The 20,667-nt window shown below is 37.0% G+C and overlaps 1 protein-coding gene across 3 annotated transcripts in view; it reads left to right on the top strand.

The window, feature by feature from the left end:
• The window catches only part of Wars2 (tryptophanyl tRNA synthetase 2, mitochondrial), an 82,490-nt gene that overhangs the window by 39,207 nt on the left and 22,616 nt on the right, over positions 1-20,667 (top strand). For 2 of the 3 annotated variants that reach the window (XM_004853831.4, XM_087213320.1), the window contains one exon: positions 10,009-10,266. The exons of the other annotated variant lie outside the window; for it this stretch is intronic. In XM_004853831.4, coding sequence (XP_004853888.3) covers positions 10,009-10,266 — 258 coding nt within the window. The remainder of the gene's footprint in view (positions 1-10,008; positions 10,267-20,667) is intronic. 3 annotated transcript variants of the gene reach the window in all.

The following is a 20,667-nucleotide window of genomic DNA, read 5'->3' as shown; positions in this document are numbered from 1 at the left end:
ATGTGGGTGTGTGAACAGTGGTTAGACGGGCAGGATAAGCCTTTGGTTGGTCACGGATATAATGATAAATTGCATCTTTCCAGATGAACACTTTAAGATTAATGTTAGAGGGTTTTCTTTTTTTTAGCATAAAAGCTAATCTTAAGTACTTAGATCATTCTTTATAATTTTAAATTTTTAATATCTATTGATCTTTTTCCTGTATTTATTATTCCACTCAAAATTTGCTCACACAGGCAAGTTTTCTTCCACTGAGTTACATTCTCAGCCTTCTCTCTTTCTCTAAATGTGTAAGATACTTGGGTATGCTAGTAATTTATTTTTATGCAATTTCCAGAAGGCAGTGCAGTATAGAACTGAAAGCTTAGGCTGTGGGATCAACCCAAGCTTCAAGACTTTGCACACTTCCTGTGTGACCGGGGACATCAAATTGCTTAATCACTCTATGTGGGTTTTTTTCCTCAGTTGAAGTGGACATGATAATAGGAGCATTTATTTAATAAGTTTTGAAGAAGAAAAGAGATAATGGATATACAGATGCTGGAAATCAGTAAAATTCCAAGCAATGTTTCCATTTTTTAAAGTAACTTCTACTTCTAGTAGATAGTATATTCCTGAAGAATACGAAACATGACTGAGATGACTTTCAGTGAATAAACTCATTACATAAATCTCACGTTGGCTTGCCTTATATGTGGTCCTATTCATTTCTCTCCTGCAGTAGCCCAAGCTCCTGTGGAACAAGAACTACTACTACTTATGTTTTGTTTTGCTTGGGGTGTTTGTTGTCATCGTTTTATGGGGCTGGACATTGAGCCCAGGGCCTCAGGCATGATCGGCAGGCTCTCTACCACTGAGCTACAGCTCTAACCCACGAACTGTAACTTCCTCGTAATATCCTGTACTGTGTTTGCAAAACACAGGGCTTAAGGGTACATATCCTTGGTAATGGATTGAATCCACTGAAGATTTTTTGACCCTTCTTATTTGGCAATGCTCAAAACAATCAAAAGGGAACTACCATAAACTTCCATTACATACTGTCCTACTTCTAGGACAGTGATGGCAAACCTTTCAGAGCTTTCAGTGATAACAAACAGCCAGCTGTGACATATGTGCCATAGCTTTGCAACCACTGCTCTAGGGTATCAGACATTCTAGTTCGGTCAGGGCTGCCCTGGTTTTGGCACTGAAATTCCTGTGATCCAGTGAGCCCTTCCAAGGCACACCAGGCTTGGTGGTTGCCTCGCTTGCTTCTGTACCCATGCACCTAGCTAGCCTGTTGTCGGCATGGCTGAGTCACCCTCTGAATCACAGCCCTCACTGTGGTTAACATGTTCTCTGTATACTCAAATAGGCTCTTGAAGTTCTCTCTTCTTCCTGCATCTTCAGTCCTTTCTCCATTAGCACTGAAACATGCCATAATTTTTCCTGTTTGAAAATAAAACTTGGTTGGGGATGTGGTTCAGCAATGGAGCTCTTGCCTAGCATGCACGGGGTCCTGGATTCAATCCCCATCACCACCAAAAACAAAAAGAATTTAAAAATCAATCATAAAAGCTGAGGACATAGCTCAGTGATAGAGCATTTATCTGTTTATCTAGTGCTCTGTCCTCGGTACCCCCCCCCTTTTAAAAAAGGAAAGAAAAGGGGCTGGGGATTTAGCTCAGTGGTTTGGCTGCCTGCCTCGCAAGCACAAGGTCCCAAGTTTGATCCCCAGTACCAAAAAAAAAAAAAAAGAAAAGGAAGAAAAAAGATATCAAAAAAATGTTTCAAATCTATATCTCCCTCAAGCTACTGCCCCATTTTGGCTCCTTTTATAACAAATCCTTTTGAATCAATTGTCTATACACAGTCTCCGCTTATCATTCTCCTTTTCCCCACTCTTTTTTTTTGGTACCAGGGATCGAACTCAGGATCTTGCACTTTCGAGGCAGGCACGGCCGGCGCCACTGAGCTAAATCCCCGGCCCCTCCCCATTCTTTGTCCAATCACTAGGTTTTTGTCTCCAACTTTTCATAGAAATAACTCTTGCCACAGTTTTCCAGTGCTATGGAACATTCTCAGACTGTTGAATTGTAAACAATAAACTTTTATTCTATTGAAAATAAGTCAATAAAAGTAAATTGTTCAGTGGTAAATAGGTTATATATGGCAAGCCTATGGCCCCAGCTGATTACACTTAGCGAATAGTGTTATTAGGAATTGAAAGTATTTGCACATATTTATATAATATTTGTGTCTTATTTAGGTAATATATTAATTTAGTTTTTATTACCTTTGTAATAAAACTAAAAAAGACCTACAATTTATTCTTAATTATATCTTAGGTTATATAAATCATACTTCAGTAAGGCTTTATAGCAGGGGCGGTACAGGGATTTGAACCCAAAGAGTCATGAGCTACATTCCCAGCCTTATTTATTTATTTATTTATTTATTTACACATACTGGAGATCGAACCCAGGGCCTTCATGCAACCTTTTTAAATTTTTAATAATTTTTATGAGTACATGTCATACATAATTTTTACATTCATTGTGGGGAGTCGGTACATGTACATAACACATCTCAGTTCCTTTTACTACCACTTCCCTTTACACTTCCCTCCTTCTCCCCTACCTGTGTATTTTGGTCCCCTTCCCATTTGCAAAAGATAGTCTTTTATGTTGAGACAAGCTGGCCTTCAATTAGTGATCCTCCTGCCTCAGCCTCCTCAGGAGTTGGAATTACAGGCATGTACCACCAAGCCTGGCTCAATAAAACTGTTTTTGTTTGTTTGATTTTTGTCCTTTGAGTCAGGGTCTTGCTATGTAGTCCAGGCTGGCCTTGAACTCAATATGTAGCCCAAGCTGGCCTAAAACTTGCAACAGTCCTCCTGCCTCAGACTCCTGAGTGCTGGGATGACAGGCATGTGCCACCATCCCCAGCTCCATAAAGCTGTTTTAAAATGCACTTATATGTAGCTTAACTGTCCTGAGATGGCAATATAATCTTTCTTGGGAGCCAAAATTCCAAGACTTTGTATTTTCTCATTTCCGGCTGATGGGGAGACACTCGCTGAGGTGCTGTTTGCTAGGGGGAAGAAAGACCGGAAGGAAATACCCCAGAGAGATACTTAAGTACCCAGAAATCACTCCAAGAATAAAGAACTGCTTGGGATTTTTCAATTGCTCTTGAGTACAGTCGCTAAAAACAAACCTACTGTCTTAGTCCATTGCTGCTTCTATAACAAGCCACCACAGACTGGCTAATTTTATTAAGAACATAAATTATTTTCTCAAAGTTCTGGAGGCTGGAAGTACGAGATTAAGGCACCAGCATTCCTGTCTTGTGAGGCTGCCCTCTGCCCTTAAGATACTGTGTTGTTGCATCCTCTGGAGGGGAGGAATGCAGTAACCTCACATGGCAGAAGGGAAGGAAGGCCAAAAAGAATGGACTTTCTCTGCAGCCTTGTGTATAAGGCCTAAATCCAAATCACCAAAGGCCCATCTCTTACACCCCCACAATGGGGAATAAGTTCCAGCCTGCGTTTTGGATGGGACACATACTCAATTTCGGCAGGAATATCGGATGCTATGGTGGGCAGAGTAGTGAAGCTCTGGATTCTGGTCCCAGCTCTGCCACTAGTGATGTTGCCCTCGACTTTAACATCTCAGCAGTCCACCTTCTGCTTGTGAAAGTAGGGAGTTGGTGAGAGTGGGGTGTTTAAAGCCCAGGCCGATAAGGAGCACAGAGCTTGTAGGGCCCAGGGATGAACACTCAGATCCAGATCTGACTCTCCTTCTGAAGGTTATTTAGCCTGGAAGTATCTTCCTTCCCCAGAAAGTGATGTCAGCGACTCCTACCTCCATTAAAGGAGAGAAGGTGCATGAAAGGGCAAGCGTATACTTCTGATAGATAAATTTCATCACAAGAGGAAAAATACATCTGCAGAAGAGTTCCATCACATGATGGTAGGATGGCACAGTATGTGTAGAGAAATTAGATACATAGTTCTTGAATTTTCGAAGTGGTTTAAATAAGCCTATAGAAAACTTTTCTTTAAATTGTTAATTTTGCCCTGCTATTTTGGGGCCCAGGGTTGAAATAGTAGGGCAATGTAAACTTGTAAGACCTTTTAAACTCTTATCAGAATAACAATTACTAGTAAATGCTTGTCATAGATGTCTTTAGTGAACTTACAGTCTAATGGGTTAAGGCTCTTTTTTTCTTTCTTTTTACAAATAAGTCTTAATTGTTGACCTGTATATTGTTTCTCATTGGGGAAGGATATAAGACCTGTGTTCTCTTGTACTGAACTCATATTTTTCTATATTGATCCCCAGGTCTGAGCTTCTGGATTCATTTCTAAGGAGAAATGAACCCGTTGTTTGGGTGGTGAGTAGGATTTCTCAGCAGACCAGGGCTCTCTGTGCTTTGTGGGGGACAGAACTGACTTGCACAGCAATGCTGATTAGCTCCAAAGCCTTCCAAGGAGTATCTGGCCCCTCTAGCCAGGCCTATAGTGCTGTTTATGCTCAGAATCTCCTCTGTTTCAGTTCTTAAATCCTTAATTGGCAGAAAGGTATTTTCAAGGAAAATTATTATATATTAATATATAACTGTATATTATATATTTAATTATATATGTCAAGGAAATATATTTCAAGGGATATTATATATTTCAAGGGAATATTATATATTATATTAATATATAATATAATTATATATTAAGTTATATTTCAGGACCTTACAACTAAAATAGAGCAATGTAAATGATAAAATTGAGATTCACAAACTGAGAGCTGAGGAGTGAGTGTCAAGCAGTATTTTTAACTTATATACAATTAGGAAAATAAATGGACTTACAGAAAGAGATGTCCACCACAATACCTTGGTAACGTTATTGGCTACTTTCTTCATTGCAGTCTTTGATAAAATACCATTCTTTTAACCAGTAAGATGTAGTGATTGCTCCGTCACATTTTTGGTTTACTCTTGACTGTAGTTAAGACAAGTGTGATCGTTGGTCAATTGCTGTTACGGTTGGGTACAGCAGGACTTTGTAAGAGGACAGACACCTTTGGTTGAGGCCTTTGTTTTTCACCACTGTGTTGAAGTTGAAAGTGTTTCAACAGCTAAAAGACAGCCTTCTTTCTATGTATGTTATTTGGTTTTGGGGGTTAAAGACAGAAGCTGTCTTGAGGGGATCACATTTTCTTTTGCCGTATTAATAGTTTTTCAATTGCTTTTGAGTATAGTCATTTAATATTTAAAAAGTGTAAATTTTGGATATGTGCAGTACCTTACACAGGAAGAGTTTTGGTTCTGTTTTGAATTGATAAATCTCTTCTACCTTTGATTCAAGCACTTATCCTCTCTTCTGGGTGATAATATCAAGTCCCAGGACTGTTAGCAGGGCTAGTTCAAAACTGAACCCAAACACGCACTGGTGGGAAGTGTGTTAGTTAAGGAAATACGCTTGAAGTAAAGATGAAGACCTGGTTTGTAAAGGCCACCCTCTTTCCACTCACCCTCCTTCCCCACCAGTGAGTATTATGCCTATGGCCCAGTCCTGAAGCTATTTTCTTTGTGGTCTGCCTCCCGCCCATGCTTCTTTCATTTTCATTCTTCTCCAACTCTAGTGCTTTTGAACACAGAACCCCCATCCTCCCACCGCCTAAGCTCTGCATTCCAACGGTGTGATCTCATGGTACCAGGCATATCTCCCCTGCCATGCCGCCAGGCCGCCTGCTGGCTCTTGCAGGGGGAACAGACAGGAACATAAACTCACCCTAGAAGAGCAGAATGCTCTCTGTATATTTTTAAGACTAGGAATCCAGCTCCCATTTAGAGTCTGTATTTTTTTTAATAACTCCTTCAAAATTGAACAAAACATTTCTTGTTGCTCTTATTTCATGATAATATCATTCCTTCTGCACCAGTGTATAGAATCTCAGAAACTAGAGAATGGAAAAGATGTATTAGGTCATGTCTAACCCCTTCCCACTGGTCACAATTCTTTTTCCCACAGTCTCTCCTCTAGTGCTTTTCTCTTCTAGTTTTCTCAAGAATTTGTTTCCTCTATTTCTCCTGGGGAATGATTTCTTAGTTTGACCATGGAGGAATTTATGTAGAAATATTCGTAGTTTTTTTTTCAGCTTAGTATTTCTAGTCTTTATAACCCTTTACATTACCCAAAGCAGTCCCTCTTTCTGGGTCAAGTATTTCTGTATGGAATTTTTTTCGCTTCCATTTATTAAGTTCAGAGTTTGTTTTTCTGCTTTGTTTTTTCTCTTCATCAATCAACCCTAAAGCCCATTAATCATTTTTTTACTGTACTGAAAATTCCTTTGCTTATTCCCATATCAGGAACCCAGAACTGCTTACGGTCCCTGGATACTGGAGGAAGCCTCACTAATATATGTACTCATTCTGTGCCTCCCTCATTCTCATTCTTTTTTCTCTCTCTCTCTTTTTCCCTCTCCCTCTTCCTCTCTCTTTCCTTCCCCCTTCCTCCACCCCCCCTTTCCCCTCAGTTCTCGTTTGGAAATTATTTTTGAAATACTGTTTATAAATGAATGATTTGAGGAGTTAGTCATTTGAAGACAGTGAAAGTATGTATGCATTTATGATTTTGAATGGTTAGCTTATATTTGTTCTCAGTTACTGAAATGGTATTTTTCTTATCCTCAGAGCCACAAATCTGTTGGTTCTCTTGAGTGCTCGAATCAAGTGCAATTCTAGACCATGGAACTGTGATGAAGAATTCTATTTTAAAGCTGTCATCTTAGGACTAGGCAGGAAAAACAAACTGTTATTTGTATGTTTTGGAGTTCCTGAGGAAAGGGAAGGGGAAATTTTAAGCATTGGCACTCACATATTTAATGTTGGTTATCTCTCAGGAGCTAATGTTACACATAAGGATAAAGCCTTAGTATGCTATATGGTTTCCTGGAAAGGGGGGTCCAGGGTGGTGGTTCTGATGAAAGCAATCTGTAAGCCTCAGTGTAATCCCAGTCAAAAAAAAACTTCAACAGGTTTCTTTTTTTTTCCTTGAGATGAACAAAATGACTTCAAAATGTATTGGTAAGAATAAAGAGCCAAGGATGGGTAAGATACTCTGGAAGAAAAGAAGAGAAAAAGATTCAATCCACCAGGTCCTGGAACTTATTAAAAAGCAGTATGATTCTGTTGTAGATATAGACCAATAGACCAATGAGATAAATTTGAAAGAAGAGGTCCTTACCATATTCTTCATACAGCAATCTTTTTATGGCAGAGATGACATTCTGGAGCAAGGACCTTCCAAAGTCTTTTCAATAAATGGTGTTAGAACAATGAGATATCCGTATTAGGTGTCTGGGTGGTGGGGATTGAATGCCTACCTCAGGTCATATGCAAAAATTTCACCTGGATACAGACTTAAACACGAAAGACAAAACTTAAGCATGTGCACACATGTACATGGTTTGTATATGTATATGTGTGTATATTTATTGTACATATCTTTGTGATCTCCTGATGTTGAAGGATTTCTCCTATGAGATCAAACTCTTGTTTTCCAAATTATATATTTGGTAAAATTAAGAACTTCCCTTCCTCACAGGGCAACATAAAGAGAAGACAAACAGCCAAAGGATGAGAGAATATATTTCTTATACATGTAACTGACAAAATATTAGTATCTAGAATATATGCAAATCCTTAAATCAATTAATGACAATACAATCTGAGTAAAATAGGCAAAATAACTTGAATATATTCTTACAGAAGTAAAAAGAGCCAATAATCATGAGATGTCTTTAATAAAGAGATGAAATTAAACCATTAGATTGTACCTCAGATCCAACACAGTAGCTACAAATAAAAGGAAGTGCAGCTACAGGAACTGGTAGTAGAAAGGATATGTCATTACATACTTAAGAATAGTTCACCACATAGTAGTATAGTTGAAGATATGCATACATACTTTATGACATATACGCACACACACACACTATAGAAATTTGTCACATAATACACAAAGGCATGTATATAAGATTGGTACTTTATTTCCCCTGTAACTTTATTTTGCAAGTTGTGAAATATGCCAAATGTAAACTCTGAATAGATGATGGCTAAGCAAAACATGGTAGGTATAAAGAGGGCACACATGGCTTTTGAAGTCAGCGACATTTGTCTTGAAATCCCACTTCCACTATTTACTAGCAGTGTGATCACAGGCAATCTGTTCAGATCTGTGATCCTCAGTTTTCTCACCTGGGAATTGGAGATAATAATGCACCTATCATATTGGGCATAGTAAGGTTTAAGTATACTAATATATATAAGGCCCTAAGTATAAATACTAGGAGCATAGTAGTTGTCTAGTCAGTTAAGGCTAATGTTACTAATATTCTGCTGTGATGATTGTTAAAATGATGATGCATTTTATTTTTGCAGAACTTTTAAGTTTCAGCACATTTACTGATACTTTTACTGTAGAATTTTTAAATCATTTGGGAGAAAAATAGCACTTTTTACCTGATATTGCATTTTTTCTTATTTTCCTATTATAACTTCAGTACTAGAAAATATAATCCAAAAGGAAAATGACAAAAACTGCTTTTATAACTTATAAAGTTGTACAGAATTAAAGATTCCTTTTGAAGAAATGAAAAACTAAGTATGATTTTATCAAAATTTAAAGGACATTATAGAAGTGAAGTATAGAAAAGTTAAATATTATCAAAAATAGTATTCAAAATAAAATGTATGAGGTATGATGAAAATATATGGTGAGGGGCTGGGGATGTAGCTCAGAGGCATCGTGCCTGTCCCCAAGTGCAAGGTCCTGAGTTCAATTCCCGGTAGTGGAAAAAAAGAGAAAATATATAGTGAGTGTTCAAATTTTTCAAAAAAAGTTTTACAGTAAAAGACACATTGCCATTAATCCCCTTCAAAATACTCCTTCTACCTTCAAACACACTTATCATTCTTGCTACTTTCTGAAGCAGTTCTGGAAGTCCTATTTCATGAGTGTCTTTAATAGCACTCTCCTGACCACCTCCATGTTCTGAATCAGTTCAAAACGTTTATTATTCATGATCATTTTGACTTTTAAGAAGAGCCAGAAGTCACACAGTGCCAAATCCAGAGCATAATGTGGATGAGGACACATTTTGACGATTTTGGCAAGTCTTCCTTTCCCTTGGATGGCACTCAGCAGCAGCATTCTTAAACTTCTTAAAGACATTCTTAATACTTACACTTCTTAAAGACATTCACAAAAGAGGATTCCCCACATCCTCTTCAGGAAATAGCAAGAATGGTGCAATAAATGTGTTCAAAGCGAAGAGGGTATTTTGATGGGGATTCATGGCAAGGTGTCTTTTACTGTGATGTTTTTAAAATGTATGCATTCACTGTATCGTTTTATCACACTGATATGTTTCCTGATTTTGAGCTCAAGACTCTGTACCTTAAATTAATATTAGTAATTATTTTTTTAAAACATAACTACCTAGAAGTAACCTTTATCCCTAATGCTATGGCCTTCATTTCCTTAATGGCAAAATAAGTGTAATCACATGAAAAACGTTTGAGGTTCTTTTGATGTCTAATGTAATCTGATTCTATGTCGGAATCCTTTTTCATTGATTGCCAGAATTACAGAATCATTTTTTCACCAGAATTACAGGATCATCTTTTCTTCCTGGGGACTGCTGCCTGTACCCTAAACTTCATCTTTTGACACTGGTCATGATTCTGTTGGCGCATGAATCTTTACTTTTATTTTCATAAGTGCAGCCTTCTTATGTATCTTTTGTGCATGGAAGATTTTGAGTGCAAAAACAATTTTTTATTGTCATTTTCTGTGTTTAGTAGTGATTTGGAAAAAGTAGGCCAAAAAATGCATGATAATGATGACTATCAAATTGCAATTTGCAAAAATAGGATTAGCTATCATGGCTGTGGTAACATGAACATAGGGACCCTGAATTCTGCCTCAAAAGCAAATATGTTTGTTTTCCTTTTTTCCAGAAAGACAGCACGAAGCGAGTGTTTTCTGGCATTCAGCCTACAGGAATCCTCCACCTGGGAAATTACCTGGGAGCCATTGAGAGCTGGGTGAAATTACAGGACAAGTACAACATGGTGCTTTACAGCATCGTTGACCTCCACTCCCTCACTGTCCCCCAAGACCCCACTGCCCTTCGGCAGAGCATCTTTGACATGACTGCTGCTCTCCTAGCCTGCGGCATAAACCCAGAGAAAAGCATCCTTTTTCAACAGTCTCAGGTTAGCTTCTCAAATTACAACTGAGAAAATTTTCATTTTCAGATGATTTGAAGGAAAATTTCAGTGGTTCACACAGCTCTTTGTCATGGCTTTTAAAAATTGAACATGACTTCATTGAATGTGATTATTCCACTTTAATCTCTTATCTGTATTCATATCATTAGGTATCTTCATATTTTAATCTCTTATCTGTATTCATACCATTAGGTATCTTCATATTTTAATCTCTTATCTGTATTCATATCATTAGGTATCTTCATATTTCAATAGTATTTTTCAACTATTTTTCCACTATTAGTAAATTTATAGTTCTTCATCTATTGAAAAGTTACATCTCATCAATAATTCTAAACTTGCAATTGTTTTTCTATATTGGGTTGCATTTAATCTGATGACTTCTTGCTATTGACTAATCTTTTTGGTTAAGAATAAGATATAGTGATCAGTAGTTTTATATAATTCCAGTGTTGCTTTATTGAGTATGTATTTGGAAGACCTTTTGGATGATTCCCATTGTTCATTCATTGTATAATAGTTTTTGAAAAGATTTGATAAAATAAGCTGGGAAATTGGAAAACAAAATCCCAGTGTCTAGTGGCCAAGCCAAGAAAGGCTTTAGAACAAAGCCAAAATATTGACTCATACCTTCTCTATGAATGAGTCAGTTTATTCTTGGACAGGCAAATAGTCTGGCCCTGATACAGGACAACTAAGAGACACCTTAGCAAATAAGGCACAAATTCTAACTGAATCGTGCCCTCACTACATATTTACTTTAACCTGTAGCAGAAGAATGACTTTCCTTAATCATAAGCATCTATCATTATTTTAATATATGTTTCTTACCCACAGAACTTAATGTAATGATTCATACAAAGCAAGTGGTTAAAATATATGTTATGGAGTTGAGATGCAGTTCAGAGGTAGACTGTTTGCCTAGCGTGCTCAATGCCCTGAATTTGATCTCCAGCACTACACATACACGCACATACACACACTAAGTGAAAAGAGTTATCTTCAAAAATAAATGAAGTTTATCAATTTAAGCTCATTGCCAGCATGTAGATATTTTTGATAAAATACTAGAATATACTCATTCAAAGGCCTATAAAGATAATTTACCCCAAGGGTTTTGTTTTGTTTTGTTTTGTTTTTACAGTTGGTCAAGAAAAATTTACTTACACATGACTTTTCAAATTCAATTTGGACAGCTCTAATTGCTGTAAAGTACTTACATGGAGCAAACATCTACCTCTCTATAATTTCCATCCATTCATTTAACATCTGCTTTCTAAAAATAGACAGCAAATCAACTCTTCTGCACATCTGCTCTTCACATACTGGAGACGTTTCATATGTACTATCCTACCCTGTAGGTTTTGCCTTCTTCAGGTTAGTTGTTTCCAGTTCTCTCAGTCTCAGTCATCCTACCTTAGAAGTATTCTCACTTTCTCTCTAAAAGGAGTGTATCTCTCATATTTCACAAAATAGTTTTATTCAAACTCTTTGCATTCTCTCTGACAGGAAAAGCTGGTTATCATCAGAGTCATCTTTTGAGTCACCTAATGCATTTTGCAAAGCACATCTTCTTCATTCCATCTAAGCTGTTTTGATACAAACTCTATCCTGATCCTTATTTGATGCTATTTCTAAAAAAATTGCATTCCTAACCACAAATACATATTTTCTTATTTTTTAGACTGAATATATCAATCTTCACAAAGTCACCCCTTGCCAGATGGCTTTTTAAAGTAAAAATTAAAAGCCCATTTATAGTCACATTCAACCATTGTACCTTAAACTTACTCCTCCGGAAATAATTACCATATTATAATGTTAACATATTATGGATGTGTTTTCCTTTGTAAAGGGTTTTTGGCAGTGACCTCTATAAGCATCTAAGACTCAGTAATTGATGTTCTTCTTCTGTATGGTACACTGTTGTACAAAAGAGCAGTTATGGAAGAGTGACCCACAATATGAAAGACTTTGCATATCCCTCTCATAGATAAGGAATAAGGAAACTCACTGGCCACTTGAATGGTGCCCAGGTGCCTCACAAGCTCATTGATTCTGGGAAGGCTGTGGCCACAGGTCACAGAGTGCAGCGCAGTGGTGACCGGCAGGTGCTTGCCTCCTCAGTGGCCTCAGTGCCAGGCTGAGGCTCCCTTGCAGTTGCCTTTGCTGCCACCCCTGACTGAGCTGTGTTATCAGGAATTCTGATAGTTCACCAGCAGAAGTGCTCATTTTGCCTACATTTCATATTTTTTTTTCCATAAAACCAGCCTGAAAGGCTTCCTCAGTCTTTTTGACTACAAGAGATGCTTAGTCTTGACCATGTCCTGCTTTTTTAGCTAACAAATAAAACTTATATATATTTATGGACACAACATGATGTTTTGGTCTATGTATGCATTGCAGAATGGCTGAATCAAGCTCATGAACATATTGATTACCTCACATTTTTGTGGTGAGAACACTTAAAATCTACTCTTTTTGTACATTGTTGTCGACTATAGTCCTGTGGTATGCAATAGACTTTGCAAACTCTCCTTCTAACTGTAATGTTATATCTTGTATCATTTGACCAACATCTCTCCATTTTCCCACCACCCTCCCTTAATAACCACTGTTTTACTCTTTGCTTCTGTGAGTTCAATTTTTGTTAGATCCCACCTGTGCTCTATATGGTATTGATATTTCTATGGCTCATTTATTTCACTTAATTTAATTTCCTCCAAGTTCATCCATGTTGTCACAAATGATAGGATTTCCTTCTTTTTTAAGACTGTATTCTATAGTATTCTATTGTGTGTGCATATTTATGCCACATTTTCTTTATCTATTCGTCTGTTGGTTGACATAGGCTGATTCCATATCTTGGTTATTGTGAGTAAAGCTACAGTAAGCATGGGAGTGCAAACATCTCTTTGATATACTGATTTTATATCCTTTGGATATATACCCATGGTGGGTTTGTGTGGTATTTCTATTTTTAATTTTCTTTGCAATCTCCATACCATTTTCCATGATGACTATACTAATTTATAGTCCCACTAGCAGCAAAGAGGAGTTCCTTTTTCCCATGTTTTGTCAACACTTGTTATCTTTTGACTTTTTTATAGTATCAGTTCAAATAATATGAAGTGATCAACTTATGAAATTTCCAAAAATGGGGACAGAAAATAATCACCATTTTTAGATTTATAAAAAGAGTTGGAAGCCATATTTATTGGAAAACTAATATTTTTAAATTAGTTTTACTCAGCCCTTTCATATGTGTGCCTTTTTTGTTCATCATCAGAACAGACACAGATGTTATCTTTCTTTTACTGGTGATTAAAGGTATAGAGATGACTGTTACTCCACCAGATCCACCATTTACCTGGGCCAGGCTTCTCTAGACTCAGGGAATGCCACATGGCACTTCCCAGGCTGTGGAAGCATGCATTTCACAAATGCTCTTTACGCATATAACTTCTTAACTGGCTACCTGAAGTTACATGCCTTGAGCAATCCAGGACTCTTTATTTTCCTCCTAAGGCATCACTTTTGGGAGAAACACTCATGCGGTGAGAACCTTATTCTGCCCCTGCCTGCCAACCTGGCCCCTGCCTTTGCCTCAGCAGCTGCTGGTGGACGGACAATAGGGAGCCCAGCCAACCTCAAGGGGGCCTGCATTATTTCTTGCCTGGACAATTGAATTGGCCTTCTCTCCTCTCCTGCTCTTACAGAATGGCAGTCCATTCCCTGAGTGGCAGTTATCTTTCTATCAAAAACGCATGCATTCCACTGCCTGCCTCACAAGCCCAAGGTCCCGAGTTCCATCCCCAGTACCAAAAAAAAAAAAAAATGCATGCGTACTTTTCTCATGCCCTCACACAAAAAATCTAATCTGTTTAGCTAGAAAGGCTTTCAGCAGTGAAGTCTCAAAAAGCATTAGACTACCATTGCTTGCACTAAACCGTGAAGGTGTTTTCATCATCAGTTTATTTTGTGTCCACATGATCAGTTTCACTTTCATCAATAATTCCTTAGGCAAGTGCTGTACCACCGAGCTGCATCCCCAGCCTTACCTTCGTCAATAATTCTTTAAAGCAGATGTTGAAGAAATTTTTTTCTGGTTTTGTTTTGAAGAATTTGATAAATCAGTTCTTAGGACAGATAACTCAGAGATCGCGTATTCACATTTTATAAAGTGTTTTTGTCAGTTTCCTTATATTGAGAATTTTGTTGTACATTTAAGCCTTTAATTGATCATGAGATATGTTACAGAGAGGATAGGAATTTGAAAAATAATTATTCTTAAAGTTTTGAAAGTCAGTGCCAGTTAATTACATTAATTACGTCTGTATCCCACACACATATACACACAATTATTTGTAAGTAAAGTGAAGAATTTTTTAAATTGTGAGTTAAAGAAAAATATTATTTCCTATTATTACTGCTTCTATGAGTTTGATTTTTTTAGATCCCACATATGATCTCCCTCTTCTATGTTAAATTATTTTTACATTTATTACTCTTTTGTATTTTTAAATTTACATGTGTATTTTACAGTGTATTTACTGCTAGAATATAAAGATAGTGTTCCCATGTGCTATTCTTTTAGATCAGAAAAAGTCCTGGTAATGATGTGCAGTAGGGAAAGAATTTAACTGTGTTATAATGCTGATTTTACCAATAATGTTCATCTCCCATCCTTTACATTCATTCTTAGCATTCTGACTTGAACAGTTTAGATGTATTGAAGATTTTTCTCATTATTTTCTTTGTCTTTCTCTCCCACTGGCCTATAGTCATGGTGCTTCCCCTAAAATATGTTTGCCATATGTGGGAAATTTTATAGACTCTCTTCTAAGAGGGTTTGTGTGTGTGTGTGTGTGTGTGTGTGTGTGTGTGTGTGTGAGAGAGAGAGAGAGAGAGAGAGAGAGGGAGAGGAGAGGGAGGGAGAGAGAATCTTTGTGTGTTTGGCAGAGGTCTCTATCTGAATGCCGAAGTCAATGGATTTTAATATCCACCAGGCCCAAGTGCAGATCCAATCTGAGTGCCACAGATATCTCTGAGGTACAGATCTCCTCATCCTTTCTTGTTACTTTCCTTGTGATCTAATCACCGTACAGATGGAAGATAAAAAGTGGAAGATGGAGCTTTAGGCGCTAGCTTTCTGCCTAGGCCAGGAAAAAGGACAGTTTAGACCATCGGACATAATGTTATAGAAAGTCCAAAACAGTCCAGGGAGGAGGATGGACTCTGCAGTTCTGGAACGTGGCCTTGTTCTCTAGTTAGAGTTACGTTTTGTTTCCCAGGAAACTAAAATCAATAATAATAGTAAATAAAAGAGGATGACAGGGAGATCAGTTTCTGAACGAGGGCCAAAGGAACTGGCTGCAGTTATACCTAACTCATTGTTCCTTCTCTTAGAAGGTAAAACTAAGGCCCCAAAGTGGACAGAATCTCTGTTGTCCTCATTTATCCTGGTAATCTGGGAATCATATTTGAATATGTGTTCTTGTTTGTTGAACTCAAAATTGTTAGATATCAAGAATGGGTGTATATTTAACTCATAGTAGAAAGGAGCAAAGAAATGTCTGCAGAGAGTAATGAACTGGGGGGATTTATGTGTAAACTTGACATTATCTCAAATGTTCCTGGGAGAAGAAAGGATCTAAATGGCCTATGGGGTAAATGATGAGAAGTTAGAAAAATGATTATATAACCAACTCTTCAAAGTTTCCACTAGTACCCTAGTACCACTTCTAGCCTAGATCATTACCTTGTGTGACCTGATGAACAAGTTGCAGTGTTTTTGTTGGCTCCATCCTTGTCAGAGGAACAGGTTATAGCTTGATTATGCCTTCAAGAAGAGTTCTGCACTCTGGGAGGCTGAGGCAGGAGGATCATAATCATTCTGGGCAATTTAGTGATTTAATGATAGCATGTTTCCAAAAAAAAGAAAAGAGTTCTGGATATAGCTCAATGCAATGGCCCTGGTGTAATCCCCAGTACTGTGGGGGTGGGGGCTGGGGGGTACAGATTTCTATCAGAGAGAGAGTGGAAAAGTGTAGGCTTCAGAACCAGATACATTTGGCTTCAATGTCACTATCATCTCTTCTTCATTGTAACACAGCGCACAAGTTACTTAAGTTTTCTGAATACCCCTCTTAATCTCTATAATAAGCATTTAACTAAAATGATGTATCGTCCTCTTTGAATGCTAATTTTTTATCACCCTACCCTACTGAACATATACTGTACTGCCCCACCAGGCTCCCTGATGTTGTAAAGGATTTAGATAAAGGTAAAGTAGGATTGAAAGATTGAAATCAAATTAATGACAATGCCTCTTCTTATCCTCAATAATAAAATATTTTCAGGGCTAGGTGTGTAGCTCAGTGGCACAGTGCTTGCCTAGCAAGCATGAGGCCCTAGGATTGCAATAAAATAAAATAAAATATTTTCAGAAGAGTTTCTTGTAGACTTTTTTTTTTTCATTTGGAGGCTGCTAAAGAAATATTTCAATCATTCAGAAAGTATAAATGTAAATGCCTTTTGAAATGCTGACTTTTTGGTAGACTTGCTTTCTGTTTTTGTTTTTTAGAAAAAAAGAAACATTGCAAATATAATAGAAACTTTCTGTATAGCTCACTCTAATCCCATTCTTCTCCCTGCTTCCTCGGTTATAACCATGATATTGACATTATCATTCCCACATATGTTTATATTTTTATTGCATATAATGTGGCCATAAATAATCTATATTATTTCTTTTTCATTTTTAAGACTATGTAAATGACATCATGCTGCCTATCTTCCTGCATCTGTATGATTTGGTTCCATGTTACATGGCTGGAGACTTGTTTGTTTTAATACAATATTCCATTGTCTGGCTCTGTCACAACTTATTAACCCATTTTCCTGGCTAAGAATCTTGACTTTTTTTTCCCCAACATTTTGTTCCTGCAAACCATATTACAGTGGGCATACTTGGAAATGCCTTTTATGCACAAATGCAAGATTTTCTTTAGGTATATATACCTAGCAGCTGAATCATTAGGATGTATGATGTATAGATGTTGCCAGATTACTCAGAAGATTAGATTCTGACTTATGTGAGACTGGATTCTGATTTACAAGAGAATTCCTGTTGGTCTAATTTCCAGTAATATTGGTGTGTTATTAGATATTTATTTTTGCTATTATAGTGGATTGACTCTCAGCATTTTCCTAAAATATAGTAAAGTTAAATATTTTTCTTAACTCTTTAGTTTTCTTCTGTGAATTATTTTTTCATATCTTTTGCCTATTTTGAAATTGTTTCTTGTTGATTTGTAGAAGTTCTTTACATATTTTGAATCCCATGCTGTACTTAACTTTTTCAGATGGTGGTTTTAAGTGCTGTGTTTTAATCCACCTAAGTTTCCTTTATCTCCAAAAACTTTTCCAAGTTTTTATTTCCACATTTAAGACTGAAATATGCAGAATTTACAAATTCCAACACATTCACAGATCTCATCAGGAAAGTCTGCAAGTTTGAGGATGCTGGTCTATAGTGATAGATATATATCTATAGTGATAGATGTTTTCTAAAATTAATTTTACTGGAAAGCTGATATTTTATCAATACCAATTCTTTTTATGGACTATTTTCCTTGAAATGCCCTTCTTTTGTTTCTCCTTGATGAGTGCTGCTAGAGGACACTTAGAATCTTTTTAGAGAACAAACTTGGTTTTGTAGAGCTCTCTGCTGTATCTTTGTGGTCTATTTCATTACTTCCACTATCTTTACTTCTATTTTCTTTGAAATGTCTTCTTTGTTATTTGCTAACTTTTGAATAGCTACCATTGCAAATATTTTTCCCATTTTGTAGCTTGCCTTTTCACTCCTTTGATTGTATTTTTTGATGCAGAAAAGTTTTAAATTTTGATGTAATACAAAAGAGAAAAAAACCTTCATTATTTTGTTGGGCTTAAATTCCTGGGGCAAATTTAAAATAGAAACTTACTAAAAAGATAGCTTTTATTTAAAAAAAACCAACTGTTTACCATCAAGGTCTGGACAAATCAGCTCCCTTATTTTCCCTCAAGCTAGCTAATTTGAGGGAGATATGTGTGGTAGATTGTTATTGTTCACAATTATTCATTTTCATTTCCTGTAAGAGTAGAAATCAGATCACATGTGGTCTCCATCACCACTACAGTTACCACCACCTCTTCTGTTTGTTTTGTTTTGTTTTGTTTTGTTTTGTTTTCTGAGACACAGCCTCACTGTGTAGCCCAGGTTGACCTTGAACTCATGGCAACTGTCCTGTCACAGCCTACCAAGTGTTAGAATTATAGGGATGTACCACCATGACCAGACACCTCTTCGCTTCCTAACTTTCTCCTTCTTCTTTACCATTGTTTTCTCCTTTTCCTCCTCCTCTTTCTCCTTTTTCCTTTTCTCCTCATTATAAAATGTAAAAAACCGTTCTTAGCCCAGGGGCTGAACAAAAAGACTCCATAGGCCAGATGTGGTCTAAAAGCAGTCGTTTACTAAGCTTTATGTAGGCAGGCTGTACGTCCTCACCCAGTGCCTTGTGATTGACAGTGCATCCTGTATGAGAAGCTTCTCTTTCTACAGCACCAACGTTGGGATTGTCCGTATGACTTTTCTCTTAGTCAGTAGAAGGCGAGTGGGGTGTGATGTATACCTTGTCCAAGCGGAATCCTGATGGAATATCTTCTTTTGTCCTTTTACTTTCAGCCCAAGTGTGCCCTTAAAGCTCATGTGGTTCTCCTGTTGGTAGCATATTGTTGAATCTTGCTTTTTATCCATTCAGTCACTCTGTGTCTTTCAATTAAAGAATTTAATCCATACATTCAAGGTTATTATTGATAGGCAAGGGCTTACCACTGCCATTTTATTACTTGTTTTCTGGTTGTTTTGTACTTTGTTTCCTTTCTTCCTTTCTCTTGTTTACCTTTGTGATTTGATAATTTTCTGTAGTTCTCTTTATCATTTGCATATGTTCAAGCAGAACCTTTAAAAGCCATTCCATATTTGTTGTAGTTCTCTTGTCCTTTTTCCTCAGGCATGGAGATGTATTCCAAAAAGAGACCACTCCTTCACTTAAATTAGGAGGCTGTTTATTTCACAGTATAGCCTAGCAAAATAGATTAATATAATGCTACAAGTAAAGCAAAAATGATATGCACATACATGTATACACAATAAGCAACAAAATTTAGATAGGAATACTTTTTAAGTCAGGAAGTTGATAGGAGAAACTTATTTAGCTTTGGAAGTCCTAGATAAAGAATAAGTTCAGGAACCCAAAGAGTCTACACACATTTATTGGCAAATACAAGTACTAGCAGGAGGCAGACCAGCTGAAGAGAGTGGGAGCTTGTTACTGATACAGAGTTCTTTTAATTAAAATCAGATCCCTAAACAAGGTTCCTGTTAAGGGGATTTGTCATGGGGATGATAAGAGTCTAGTAAAAATAACTCAGCGTGAAATTGCTAGTTTCCGAGAGGAAACAATAAATGGGAATTTGTGAGTCTGAATAGTCTTCCAAGTGTCCCAACTAAAACTTATAGGACCTGATTCCTGGGAAGACAACATTTATATGAGAAATGATAAAATCCTATGGGACACTGAAAATATCTTGGAGATTTGATCCAGGAATTACTGAACCAGGTAATTGGTTGACTGGCTGTGATTGATACTTAGCAGCTATATCTTTTGGAATTAGTGGTTCCTGTATTCTTTTTATTAATTAAATATTTTTGAAAGTTCTTTAAAATGTGATGAAATGCAGTGATATATTAAACATTCAAGTCTTCATATCGAAGATATAAAGATCTTGTCATATTTGCTTTGACTTCCTTATATAAAATTATAAAATTATAGATGAAGTTGATGGCCCCTTTTTTGGGGGGGGGCGGTACTGGGGATTGAACTCAGGACCCTGTGCTTGCGAGGCAGGCAGCAGCACCACTGAGCTAAATCCCTGGCCCTGATGGCCCTTTTAATTCTTTGCCTTGCATATTTCCTTTGCCTCTCCTCCTTACATTCTTTTCTCTACTCCTAGGCAACTCAAATCTAGTTTTTGGTATATATCGGTCTAGCTCATATTTTTGCATTTATTTTCCACAAACTCATATTTTGTTGTTGTTGTTGTTGTTTTTGGTACCAGGGATTGAACTCTGGTCCTTGGGCCTGCACAGCAGGCAGCAAGACCACTGAGCTAAATCTCTGGCCTCCACAGACTCATATTATGCACTTATAATTCTATAAAGAATATAAAAATTTTTTGGATTCGTTGTTTAGAAATTTTTATAAGTGGTGAAGTATGCTACTTTTCTCAGTTTTCATTTTTCATAGAATCGTATCTTTTGTGATCTGTATTTATATA

This window comes from Heterocephalus glaber, unplaced genomic scaffold (assembly GCF_053883595.1).
Source record: "Heterocephalus glaber isolate CG9 unplaced genomic scaffold, H.glaber_assembly_v1.0 deba00001442, whole genome shotgun sequence".
Classification (NCBI taxonomy): Eukaryota; Metazoa; Chordata; class Mammalia; order Rodentia; family Bathyergidae; genus Heterocephalus; species Heterocephalus glaber.
Note: the sequence above shows the minus strand (reverse complement) of the source record. Positions and strands in the feature narration are given on the sequence as shown.